At 37.0% G+C, this 13,044-nt stretch overlaps 1 protein-coding gene across 1 annotated transcript in view; it reads right to left on the bottom strand.

Annotated features, from left to right (window-relative positions):
- The window catches only part of LOC102848407 (iron-sulfur protein NUBPL-like), a 279,757-nt gene that overhangs the window by 26,018 nt on the left and 240,695 nt on the right, over window positions 1-13,044 (bottom strand). The window contains 1 exon segment of the mRNA XM_006889978.1: window positions 5,750-5,870. Coding sequence (XP_006890040.1) covers window positions 5,750-5,870 — 121 coding nt within the window.

Below are 13,044 nucleotides of genomic sequence, written 5' to 3'. Positions count from 1 at the left end.
ATGTTATTTCATTAAATTATTCTGTGTCTGCCAATTCCTTTTGATATAGTGACTCAGTATATTCTTTCCATCTTCTTTTAATATTTCCTGGATCATTTAATATTCTGCCTAAAGCATTCTTGATTATAGCAACTCTAGGGGGTTTTTGTGGATATAGAAGCACAAAAACTGAGGTAAGAGAGGTTCTTAAGGATATTTTACTAGTAGATATTAATTAGAATTTAGGAATGAAATGCTCTTGTAGACCATCCAATAGTCTTTCTCTTCCATCAGCTCAGAAACCCAGTGGAAGGTCACAATGATTCAGAACCAATTCCATGGCAGTGAGTTTCACAAATGAAGTCAAAGGTTGATATTTGAAATGCAATAAAAAGAAGCCATACATAGAAGAGCTAAGTATTCAAACTTTCACACCACTTCAAATCCACACAAGAATTACTGAAATATCTGTGTGTGTGCATATATGCATTTATTTAAATAATCATTCAGCATCACACCATGTAATGTAAACATATGTCACAAAGATACAAACCTACTACAGTTTATAATATGAAGTGCATGGTTGCGCCATTGAGTTGTAGACTACTCATAGCGACCCTATGAATGAAAAACCTGAATACTTGTATAACTTTCTTCATTTCTCCAAGTTCCCATGGTTTCAGGAGGCAAGCTATTTTGGAAGTAGATGCCACTCCTGCTTCCAAGCATGTTTTAATCTGGGAGCTCCATCAAACAAACACTGTCCACCATAGGAAACCTTTATAGCATTTGACATATCAGTGTCACAGTATTCAGCATCACAGCAACCATGAGTTACCTCTGTACAGCAAATGGATAGACCAGTGCTATACAACTTAGAAGAGTGTTTGACCAAAAACAATTAAAACCAGGCCTAAGGGCTGCAGATTAAAATTGCCTACCTTTGGCTTGATAGCATCACTTTCTGTTCACTGGCCCCACTGAGCTCTATGTTGTTGCTGTTAAGTGCCGTCAAGTTGTAGACAACTCATAGTGATCCTATGAACAAAAGGCTTGAACACTTGCATAACTTTCTTCAATTCTACAAGTTCATGGGGTTTCTGGAGGCAAGCCATTTCAGAAGTGGATGCCACTCCTACTTCCAAGCTTGTTTTAATCAGAAAGCTCCACCAAACACTGTCCATGGTAGAGGAACAAATATATTTGAGACACTGACACTAGTGATTGAAGACCAGATGAACTGTGAGATGACATTAAGGATATCATCTCTGAGAAGAGCAAAGATCATTACATACAGGAGAAGTAAAAGACCAAAATTATGTCAGAAAAGATTCTAAAACTTGCACCAGAGTATTGCGAAGATAAAACAAAGGGGAAAGATGCAGATGTGAAAAGAGATGAACACAAGTTTTCAAAGGGCAGCTTGAGAGGACAAAGTAAATTATTATAATGGAATGGGCCAAGAGCTATAGAGTTAGAGAATAAAAAGGCATTCACTTGGCTTTTCTCAAGTGGAGAGAACTGGAAAACAAATTCAAGCCTTTAGCTGCAATACTAAAAGATGCTATGGGCTATGTCTTGAATGCTATTGGGAAGATTCAAAAGAAGATGTAGGGAATACACAGTCACTCTACTACAAAGAATTGGTTAACCCTGAAATATTTCAGGAAGTAGCATATGACCAAGAGCCAATGGTAATCAAAGAAGTTCAAGCTGCACTGAAGACATTGACACAAAATATGGCCTCAGGAATCAATGGGCTACCAATTGACATGTTTCAACCAACAGATGCAGTCCTGGATATACTTATTAGTCTGTGCAAGGAAACTCACTGGAAGATGAACATATTTGCTCCTATTCCAAAGAAAGGTGATCCAAGAAAATGTAGAAGTTACGTAATAATATAATTAATATCACATAATGATCTTGGTGAAAATCACCCAAAAATGATGAAAGCAGTACATTGACTTAGAAATCCAAAGAAGTTTTCCCAATATTGATTTCAGAACTTTCAGAATGCTTTCATTTCCAAAGTACTATACTAATAAAGGGTCAGAGTCAAAGATCAAAGAGTAAAATTTTCATTATCAACTACTGAATTTATTTCTGTTCTTGCGGACTCACAATTCTACCTAAAGGAGCAGAGGAGCAAGCCAGGAAGGAAGGAGAAATAACACTAGAAAGCAAAAGGTAGCTGAATGAGAGGAGGAAAAGGCTAACAGTTGTAGTTAGAGAGGCACAGAAGGGGCTAAAATCATGAGCAATGATTAAAGAGCAAATTGACCTTGATCTTTTGAGGGGTTAGATGTAAAGGAAGTGAGGATATATTTTAAAAATATAATGGGTTAAAGGGCTATTTCTCTGCAATAGTCAGAGGTCTTAATTATTCTTCATGTTATTGTCCTTGAAGATATATGTGGGAAAATTTTCTGAAGAGTCATTTTATAAAAATACAAAAAACCCACATAAAACCCAAGTCATTTAAAATACAACCCAATGGATGAAGCATTATGTCCTTTTCCAAGGACTGGCTCCTCTAACATGTCCAAAGTATGTGAGATGAAGTTTTACCACCCTCGCCTCTACAGAGCACCCTGGCTGTATATCCTAAAGGAGAGACCTATTTGTTCCTGAAAAAGGACATAATGCTAGGAAAGGTGCAGGGTCAAAGAAAAAGAAGATGACTCTTAACAAGACAGATTGACACGGTGACTATAACAATGGACTGTAACATATCAGATAGTGTGGATGGTGTAGAATAAGGCAAGGTTCAGATCTATTGTTCACAGGGTTGCTATAAGTTGTCATTGACTTGATAGCACCTTACAACAACAAATACATGAAGAAGCTTCTAGGGATTCAGTGAAGGATAAAAAAGGTTCTGAGGAGGTTTAACCAAGAGAATTCTCTTGGGCTACTAGGTAAAGAGTTATATTGCCAACTAAAAGGCAGGAAGAGCGAATCCATCAGTACCTCTGTGGGACAAAGATGGGTAATTACTTTCTGTGAGATTTACAGCATCTGAAAACCTGCTGGAGGGTTAGCTCTGAGTTGGTTCTGACTCAATAGCACATAACAACAACAGGAGGTTTAACCCGTCCAAAGGTGATGGCTATGAGAGCTCTTTCCATTCTTTCTACTTTTCATCCTTTATTTCAACCTCTTTTTTGGAGTCACTGCTCTAGAATATGTGAGTCCCGTCTGGGTCACTTTGTCTGCATTTAAAAAAAAATAAGAAAAGAAGGAAATGAAGAATTGTATCCTAAATTGAATCTTTGAATGATTTTTACCAAAACACTTTTGGACACAAAAGTCAGTAGCATATTCTCTTTCTGAAATCAGTAACTGGTGTTTCTGAAACATTTTTAGGGTAAGTGTACACGGTGAGTTGTTGGTTAAAATGGAACTTACATACACAAGATTGTTTCTTCAGGAAATGTGTTTCTAACTCTAAATAACGGACTTACAAAATTGTACCGACCATATATAAGTTAGGAAATTATAATATTGCCAACATAATTCAACAATGCCATTATAATTACACATCTCCTTTATTATATAAGTGAATGTTAATCTATTATGTAATTATGCAGATTTGGGAAATTGAACTTTCTAGGTTAGTTAAATGAAAAACAGTTGCAGAATATAATTAGTGCCCATAATTATTGTAATATATCAAAATATATCATTAGTATTCAACTAGTATTGTGGTGCCTGCCATAGTGCAAATGCATAACAACAATAATATATTTAACTTTCAACTTTTAGAAAGTTAATTATAATAGAGAATGTTAGTAAATTCCTCAGTCTCCAAAGGATATTATTTTTAACTACCTTAAACTAATAATTAATTTTATTATCTCCCTATTCAACATCTAACATCTATCTTTGCCTATAATAGCAATTCATTCATAATTATAATATAAAAACATAGTTTCTAATTTTATAAAAAATAAGTTAGCTTTTTAAAATTTAGCATATGCCTTTGAGGTCTTCTCATAACATTAAATATCCTAGCTGAGAGCTGGACAGTGAATAAAGATGACAGAAGAATTGATGCCTTTGAATTGTTGTGTTGGAGAAGAGTACTGACTTTCCCATGGACTATCAAAAGAACAAAGAGGTAGAGAAGATACAGCTAGAGAAAGTGCTCCTTGGAAGCAAAGAGGATAAAACTTGGTCTCCTATATTTCAGGCATGTTGCTAAGAAAAACTATTCATTGGAGACAGAAAACACACTTTGAAAGGTGAGGGATGGCAAAAGAGAGGAAGACCCTCAATCAGGTGGATAGAGACACAATGACTACAGCAATGGGCTCAAATGTGTAAGAGATTGTGAGGATGGCACAGGATATGACAGGGATTAGATCTGTTGTTTATAGGATCACTATGAGTCTTACTTAACTTGATGGGACCTAATAACAGTAACATAATAACAAATAACCTTTCAATTCATTGCTATAAACAGAACAGTTTAGATAACACAAATTTCAGAATTTCTAGTTTATTGTCTAGTAAAAACAACCACGCTTGCTGAAACTGAGGAGGACTCAAAGAACTTGCTGCAGAAGATCAAGGTCTGCAGTCTTCAATATGGATTGAAGCTCAACATCAGGAAAACAAAGATTCTCACCACTGGACTGACTGGCAGCATCAGGATAGATTGAGATGGTTAACAGTTTTAGTTTGCTTGGCTCTACAATCAACACTGTTGGTACCAGCAGCCAGGAAATCAAAAGACTAATTGCATTGGGAAAATATGTTGTCAGAGACCTCTCTAAAGTACTGAAGAGCAACGATGTCAGTCTGGAGACTAAGGTGTGCCTGATCTAGGCCACGATCTTTGCAATTAGTTGCTATGCTTTGGAAAGCTGGACAATGACTAGGGATGATAGAAGAACTGATGCCTTTGAGCTGTAGTGCTGGAGAAGAGTATTGAATATATCACAGACTGCTAGGAGAGCAAACAAGTTCATCCTAGAGAGGGTGAGACCTTGCCTGCTCCTTGGAGGCAAGGATTCTGAAGCTTTGTCTAACGTACTTTGGACATGTTGCAAGGTGGGACCAGTTCTTAGAGAAGGATGTCATGCTTGGGAGGGTGGAGGGACAGCGCAAGAAAGGAAGACCTTCAATGAGATGGTTTGATTCAGTGACTGAGGTAATGGGGATAAGTGTGTCAGAGACAATAAGATTGGCACAGGGTAGAGCAGGATTTAGGGATGTTGTACATACGGTCACTATGAGTTGCAGGTGACTCAATAGCACATAAAAACAACAATAACAAACACATGTACAAAGTCTACAGAAAATATCCAGAAGTGATCAGGAAAATATTTGTAAGTATGCACCAAGAATTGAAGTTTCCAGAAGTTGCTATTACATCCTGCACAGGAATTTTCACATGTATTTGCTTATCCTGAGAGTTGTGTTATCAAGCTGGCAAACAAACTAATGACCATGGTTTAAAATGGTCACATAAAAGTTATCAGATTGAAAAACTAAAATTCATGTTACAGACAATTTTTACATAGAGGAGAAGTTATTACGGTACCTAGTAGAGAAAATAACATTTTTAAAAGGCCTTCCAGGAATGAAGCATTATAAAAACGCAAAGAAAAGTTACCACACATGACTGTACCAACATAATTTTCAAACACGAAAACCAAAGCAATTTATCATTTGAAACACTCTCCATTTCCATATCCTATATACCTCATCTCCATTCTCCCTTCTCCTACTTAAAATGAAAAATAATATCCTATGACCTTACCTAGAACATCAAGGTCAAGGTTCCTTGCTAATTTTCTTGCACCATCAGCACCAAAAATGTGAGTTTTGTGTTTACATTTTGGACACTGAAAAACACTCATGTTTTGGAGAAGGCCCAGAACCTAGGGGGAAAAATATATTTAAATTAAAATATAATTAAACCATTACTAAGTGCCTATAAGGTTCTAGTAATAAAGTGATAGAACATAACATAACTCTTGCTATCAAGGGACTCACAAGCTAATGGAAGAGAGACATATTCAGGTAGCTTTAGTAACAGGTGAGGGAGCTTGAAGGGCAATGGGTAAGCAGTTACCCTGCAATGCCCAAAACATGAAGTTTAAATCCACCAGCTGCTCTGTGGGAAAAGGGTAGGCAATGTCATCCTGCATGATTTACTGCCTCTGAAAACCTGCTGAAGGATCAGCTATGAGTCAGTTCTGACTTGAAGGCATACAACAACAACAACAACAATGTGGTAAATGCTAAAGAGCTCAATGCTATCTCCACCAGGTTTCTGAGGCTATAAATCTTAGTGGGAGGAGACTGCCTATCATTGTCCCTCAAACCTGTGAGTGGAGACATTTGGTCTTTTGACATTTGACCACATGCTACAAACTATGCCACCTGGCCTCCTCAAATTCTAAAGGGGGATGAATAAACAAGGATTGAAAAATTTTTCTGGGAAGAGTAAGAGGAATCTTTCTCTATAGAGAATTATTTCTTCTCATTGGAAGTAAGAAGAAGGAATAAGGCATACTGTGGGACGTTTGTGTAGAAAAATGTGGGTGGTTGAGGCAGAAGATGGTTTGATAAAAAAAGGTGAAGGTCAAATGGTGAGGGGCTGTCATCAATGTGTGTAAAACTTTTTTCTTAATAGAAAACCACTAAACACTTCTAAAAATTAGGGGAATAGGTTAGAGGAGGATATACAATTAAACTCGTGTTTTAGAAATTAAGATCTGATGATAATAGGAGAAAAATAGAGAGAAACAGAGGAAAACAAAAGTTAAGAGGTTACCTACCAGAAAAAAAAATATCTCAAAGTAGTAACAGTTAATATACACCAAATCTTTTTTATATCCAAGGAAATGGTATAAATATTTACGTGTATTCTTATTTACTCCTCACATTAACTTGATGAAATGAGTATTTTATCATTCTTATTCTACACGTGAGAAAAACTGACACAGCAAATGAAGGACTTAAACTCAGCTCTTAATGAAATATCATCTAAATAAAATTTTAAATTGAGAAATAGAACATGTCCATTTCTTTCTCTGAATTTCCACAACTCCTAGTACAAAAATAGATCCTAAATAAACTTTGTTTTAAATGGACAGGTTCTATAGATACCTTACTAATGTTCTACTTGATTTTACCTTTTAATTGATGAGAAAGTAGTAGCTCTCTTCTAGAATGAAGATGAAAAACACTCTACTATTGGAGGTTTAGAGATAGCAATGTCTGGATAATCTTATAATTTCATCAATAAGATTATCAGAATAGGAGAGCCCTCTATTAATGCATTTTAACTGAAAAACAGCATTCATAGTCCACTAGGAAATATATAGACAGAAGATGATAGATTGTTATTTTTTTCAAAAATAGGAACACGAAAGGCTAAAGTTACTTACAGCACGTGTAAGTAAAGACAAACAGGGAGATAAATAAACCTGTAGTTTTGACATTTCTGAGTAAAAATTCTCTTTGTGTTGCATATGTATATATTAATATGCTAATAGCATTTTAATAATTCAGTAACATCTCCAGAAAGTTGCACAAAAGCATAGCTTAATAACAAATGACCATTTTCTTATTCATTCTGTCTATATAACACAATAGATGCTCATTATTTAGTAGTTTTATCACCATTTATAAATAGCATGATTAATCTCATGACTATAAGGCTTTCAATCTAAACATAAAAATATCACTCAACAAATGGTAAAAGGAAAAACACCTAAAGAATGTGAAAATTTAGATTAGGGTAAATTCCAGTTCCAGAAAGGTGGTAAAAGTAGCCCTACCCTGGAATCTCTTAGACTTCCAAGTGCAGAGCAATAGTAATTTGTGACTAACTTCTTATCAAATTGTTTTCTATGGATTAGATGTCTTAGGTATTTTTTCTATAAACTACACAAATGTCACACTCATAAAATATTATAGTCATAGACAAACAATATTTACTGAATTCTGACCATATGCCAGGAATTGAACGAAACTTAAAAAAGAGTAAACAATCATGAGCAAGACAGATATGATGCTTGCTCCCCTTCGAGCTTGTGCTTTAAGTGGAGAAACAGAGTGGAAAAATAATAGTGTAAAAATAGGCTTAAAAACTAGGACAATGTCTCTGGAGGTAAAGGCAGGATACTATGAGACTATAAAAGAGAGCACCATTTCTACTCTAGAAATACCTAAAAATTAAAGAATAACGAGACAAAAACAAGGACAAAGGTGGGTAGGGGTACATTTAAGACAGAGGTAAGGAATGTGTATATGTGTGTGTGAAAGGCCCACAGGGTTAAGCTGTGTTGAATCTAGAAAGGTAGGCTTTACCTTGGTTATACAATTTAAAAATTTGTGTTATATAGTAAGTGATAGACGGAGAGGAGATAAGACATTGCCAATGATTTCATCTTACACATTCACCACCGCTGGAACAAGCAGCCTGGAAATCAAGACTTGTGTTCGGAATGTCTATAGGCAAGGGTTTCTCCAAAGTACTGAAGAACAAGGATGTCATTTTAAAAGACTAAGGTGCATCTGATTCTGGCATAATCTTTTCAATTACTTTCTATGCATCTGAAAGTTGGACAGTGAATGAAGACGACAGAAGAAGAATCAATGCCTTTGAATTGTGGAGCTAGAGAAGAGTAATAAAGGCCTCATGGACTACTAAGAGAACAACTATGTCTCAGAGAGGGTGCAGCCAGGGTGCTTCGTAGAGGAAGTTTTATAGCCAAACTTTATCTTAGATACTTTGGGCATGTTTTTAGGAGAAGTCCTTGGAAAAGGACATCATGCTTGGAAAGGTGGAGGGTCAATGAAGGAGAGGAAGACCTTCATAAAAAAGTGCACGCTCGAGTGAGGATGGCCATAGCTGACTTTTACCAATTTGACAAAAGGGAATTGTCTCCATCAACAACATAAACAACACAAAACCAGTTCTAGTGAGGTGAGACATGTCCCTCACACTCTCACACCTGTTTCTACTTATCCCAACACCAAACGTACGGCTTTACTGGGTCCAAAAACCAATGCGATAGCTCAAAATCCACATAGAACCATAATAGGAAAGTCAGAAAGTTATAATCAAGGTTAGTTCAGAATATTTTAAACCTCTTATCTAAAGCAGTTGGGATGCAGAAGGTAGGCTTTTTTATTTGATTAAAAGTCAGTTGGGATTTGGAAGCCTCTTGTTTGAAGAAGCTATTTGGATCTGGAAGTCAGGTTTTTTATTTGACTAGCAGTCATTTCCGGGCTTGGAGCCTTTTGTTAAATCAATTAGGACCTCATGGGTGGGTCTTTGTGATTAACAGTTGGTTGGGGTCTCAGGTCTGTAGTTCTTGATCTTGGTGTGAAGCCTGATTGGCTTAAAGAGGTACAAACTCAATTTTCAGTTTGTTGTGTTTGGGGAATAAATTGTGCTACTTGGTAAAGCACTTGTCTGCCAGCTTGCTGTACTGAGATAATTTGTGGGTTGCTGTGATGCTGAAAGCAATGTCACTGGTGTGTTGAATGCCACAGAAGTTACTCCGCGATAGGCGGGTTTTAGTAGAGCTCCCTAATTCAGACAGACTAGGAAGCAGGATTGGCCAGCCACTTATATAACAGGCCTCTGAAAACCCTATGAACAGTAGAGAAACACAAAGAGAGTATTAGAGGTAGAGCCCAGATTGGAAGTCAGTCAAAATAAGGAAAAATAGTGACAAACTTTTATAACTGGAACATGGAATGTATGAAGCTTGAATGCTGAAAAAGTAGAAATTGTAAAAAATGAAATGGGATGCATGATCATCAACATTCTAGGCATTAATGAGCTGAGACGGACTAGCTTGGCCACTTTGAATCAGATAATCACATGGTATGCAGTGCTGGGAATGAAAAACAGAAGAATGGTGTCACATTCATAAGTGAATGTTAAGGTCTATCCAAAAGTACAATGTTGTGAGTGAGAGGATATTATCCGTATACATACAAGGAAGACCTGCTAATATAACTGTTATTTCAAATATATGTTCCTACGTTTAAAGCTAAAAAGGAAGAAATTGAAAATTTTTGCAAATCTTGCAGTTTGAAATTGACCAAACATGCAATCAAAATGTAGTAATGTTAACTAGTGACTGGGATGCAAATGTTTGAAACAATGAGGAAAAAATAGTAGTTAGAAAATATGGGATTGGTGACAGAAATGAGGCTGGAAACTAAATGTTCAAACTATGTATTTTCAGCGATATATACATTGAAAATTCCTTTTTTTAAAATGCAAATGGCATTTGCAATTGCATTGGAAAAGTCAGTTGTGAGGGACTTCTCAAGAGTACTGAAGAGCAACAGTGTCAGGCTGGAGACTAAGGTGCGCCTGATCCGGACTATAGTCTTTGCATTTATGTGCTATGCGTCAAAGAGTTGGACAGTGAATAGGGATGATAGAAAGAGAATTGATGCCTTTGAGCTGTGGTGCTGGAGAAGAGTGTTGATACCACGGACTGCTAGGAGAACAAACAGGTTTGTCCTGGAGAAGGTGAAGCCGGAATGCTCTTTGGAGTCAAGGATTCTGAAGCTTCGTCTGACATACTTTGGGCATGTTGCAAGGAGGGACTGGTCCTTGGAGAGGGACATCATGTTTGGCATAGTGGAGGGGCAGCGCAGGAGAGGAAGACCTTCGATGAGATGGATCGATTCTGTGAGTGGAGTGGTGGGAATGAGTGCATTTGAGATGGCTAGGTTGGCACAGGATAGAATGGCGTTTAGAGCTCTTGTGCATAGGGTTGCTATGAGTCGCAAGCAACTCAATGGCACATAACAACAACAACAAATGGCAACTTTACACATGGATCTCACCTAACGGATAGGGATCAGATTCACTACATCTCTGGAAGGAATCATTGGAGAAGCTCAATATAGGCAGTTAAAACTAAATAAGGGACAGACTATAAGTCAGATCATCAATTACTCATGTGCAGGTTAAAATTGAAGCTGAAGAAAATTAAAACAAACCTACAAGAACCAAAATATGCTCCTGAATCTATTTCATATTAACTTCAAAATCATTGTAAGACTAGGTTGAAGCAATGAATGGCAATGATCGAAGACCAGAAGAGTTGTGAGATGACATCAAGGATATAATCCATGAAGAGAGTAAAAGGTCATTTCAAAGGCAGAGAAGAAACAAAAACCCAAATGGACATCAGAAGAGACTATGAAAATTAAACTAGAGCATTGAGAAGCCAAAACAAAGGGAACACATGCCAAAGTAAAAGGGCTGCTCAGAAGATTTCAAAGGACAGCCTGAAAAGACAAATCAAAGTAATACAACAGAATGTGCTGAGAGCTGGAATTAGAGAATAAAAAGGGAAAAATTTGCTCTGCATTTCTCAAGCTGAGAGAATGGTAATCCAAGTCTCAAGACGCATTATTGAAAGGTACTATGCAGATGACACAACCTTGCTTGATGAAACAGAGGAGGACCTGTGGTATTTGCTGCAAAAAGTCAAGACTGCAGCCTTCAATATGGATTAAAGCTCAACAGCATGAAAATAAAGATTCTCACCACTGAACCAACTGGTAGCATCATGACAGACAGTGAAGAGACTGAGATTGCTAACAGCTTCATGCTTGCTTGGCTCCACAATCAACACTTTAGGTACCAGCAGGCAGGAAATGAAAAGACTAATTGCACTGGGAAAATCTGCTGTCAGGGACTTCTCCAGAGTACTGAAGAGTAATGATGGCAGTCTAGAAACCAAGGCATGTCTGATCAAGGCACAGTCTTCACAATCATTTGCTATATATTAGAGAGTTAGACAATGACTAAGAATGATAGAAGAATGAGTGATGCCTTTGAGTTGTGTTGCTGGAAAAGAGTATTGAATAGACCCTGGACTGCTAAGAAAACAAACAGGTCCATCAAAGAGAGGGTGAAACTAGGCTGCTCCTTGGAAGCAAGGATTTTGAAGCTCCATCTGATATATTTTGGGCATGTTGCAAGAAGGGACCAGTCCTTGGAGAGTTACATTATGCTTAGAAGGGTAGAGATATAGCACAAGAGAGGAAGAGCCTGGATGGGAAGGATTAGCTCAGTTATTGGGGTAATAAGTAGGTGCATCAGAGATGATGAAATTGGTTTAGGATAGAGTAGGATTCAGAGATGTTGTACAAAGGGTCACTATGAGTCAGTGTTGACTTGACATCACATAACAAAAAATGTGGGCAATTTGTTGAATGACCAGGGAAGCATCAAAAGAAAATGGAGGAAATACACAGAGTTACTGTATCAAAAAGAACTGACTGACACTGAAAACCTTCAGGAAGTACCATATGAACAAGAGTGAGTGTTAATGAAGGAGCAAGATGAAGCTGCACTGAAGGCATTGGCAAAAAATAAGGTCCAAGGAATTGATGGGATATCAATTGATGTGTTTCAATTAACAGATGCAGCCTTGGATGTGCTCACCAGTCTATACTAGGATATTTGCAGGACAGCTGTCTGGCCAACAGATTGGAAGAGGTCCATATTTGTTCACATTCCCAAGAAAGGTGAACCGACAGAACGTAAAAAGTATTGAACAATATCATTAATATCACATGCAAGCAAAATATTACTAAAGATGATTCAAAAATGGCTACATAGATTGGGAACTACCAGAACTTCAAGCAGGATTTAGAAGAGGCTGTCACCAGGGATATCACTGCTGATGTCAGAAGGATCTTGGCTGAAAGTAAAGAATACCAGAATAATATCTATTTATACTTTATTGATTATGCAAAGGCATTTGACTGTGTGGATCATAACAAGTTATGGCTAACATTGAAAGAACAGAAATCCTAATGCATTTAATTGTGCTTATGTGAAACCTATACCTAGACCAAGAAGCTATTGTGCAAACAGAGCAAGAGACTCCTACGTGATTTCAAATTAAGAAGGAAGTACATGGTTTCAAATAAGAAAGGCTATATTTTTTTTTCATTCCTATTCAATCTGTATGCTGAGAAAATTATTTGAGAAACTGGACTCTGAAGAAGAATGTAGAATCAAGATCAGAGGAAGGCTTATCAATAATCTGTACT

Source organism: Elephantulus edwardii, unplaced genomic scaffold (assembly GCF_000299155.1).
Source record: "Elephantulus edwardii isolate Elephantulus edwardi_28Jun2011 unplaced genomic scaffold, EleEdw1.0 scaffold00084, whole genome shotgun sequence".
In the NCBI taxonomy this organism is placed as follows: Eukaryota; Metazoa; Chordata; class Mammalia; order Macroscelidea; family Macroscelididae; genus Elephantulus; species Elephantulus edwardii.
This window is presented reverse-complemented; position numbering and strand designations above follow the sequence as displayed.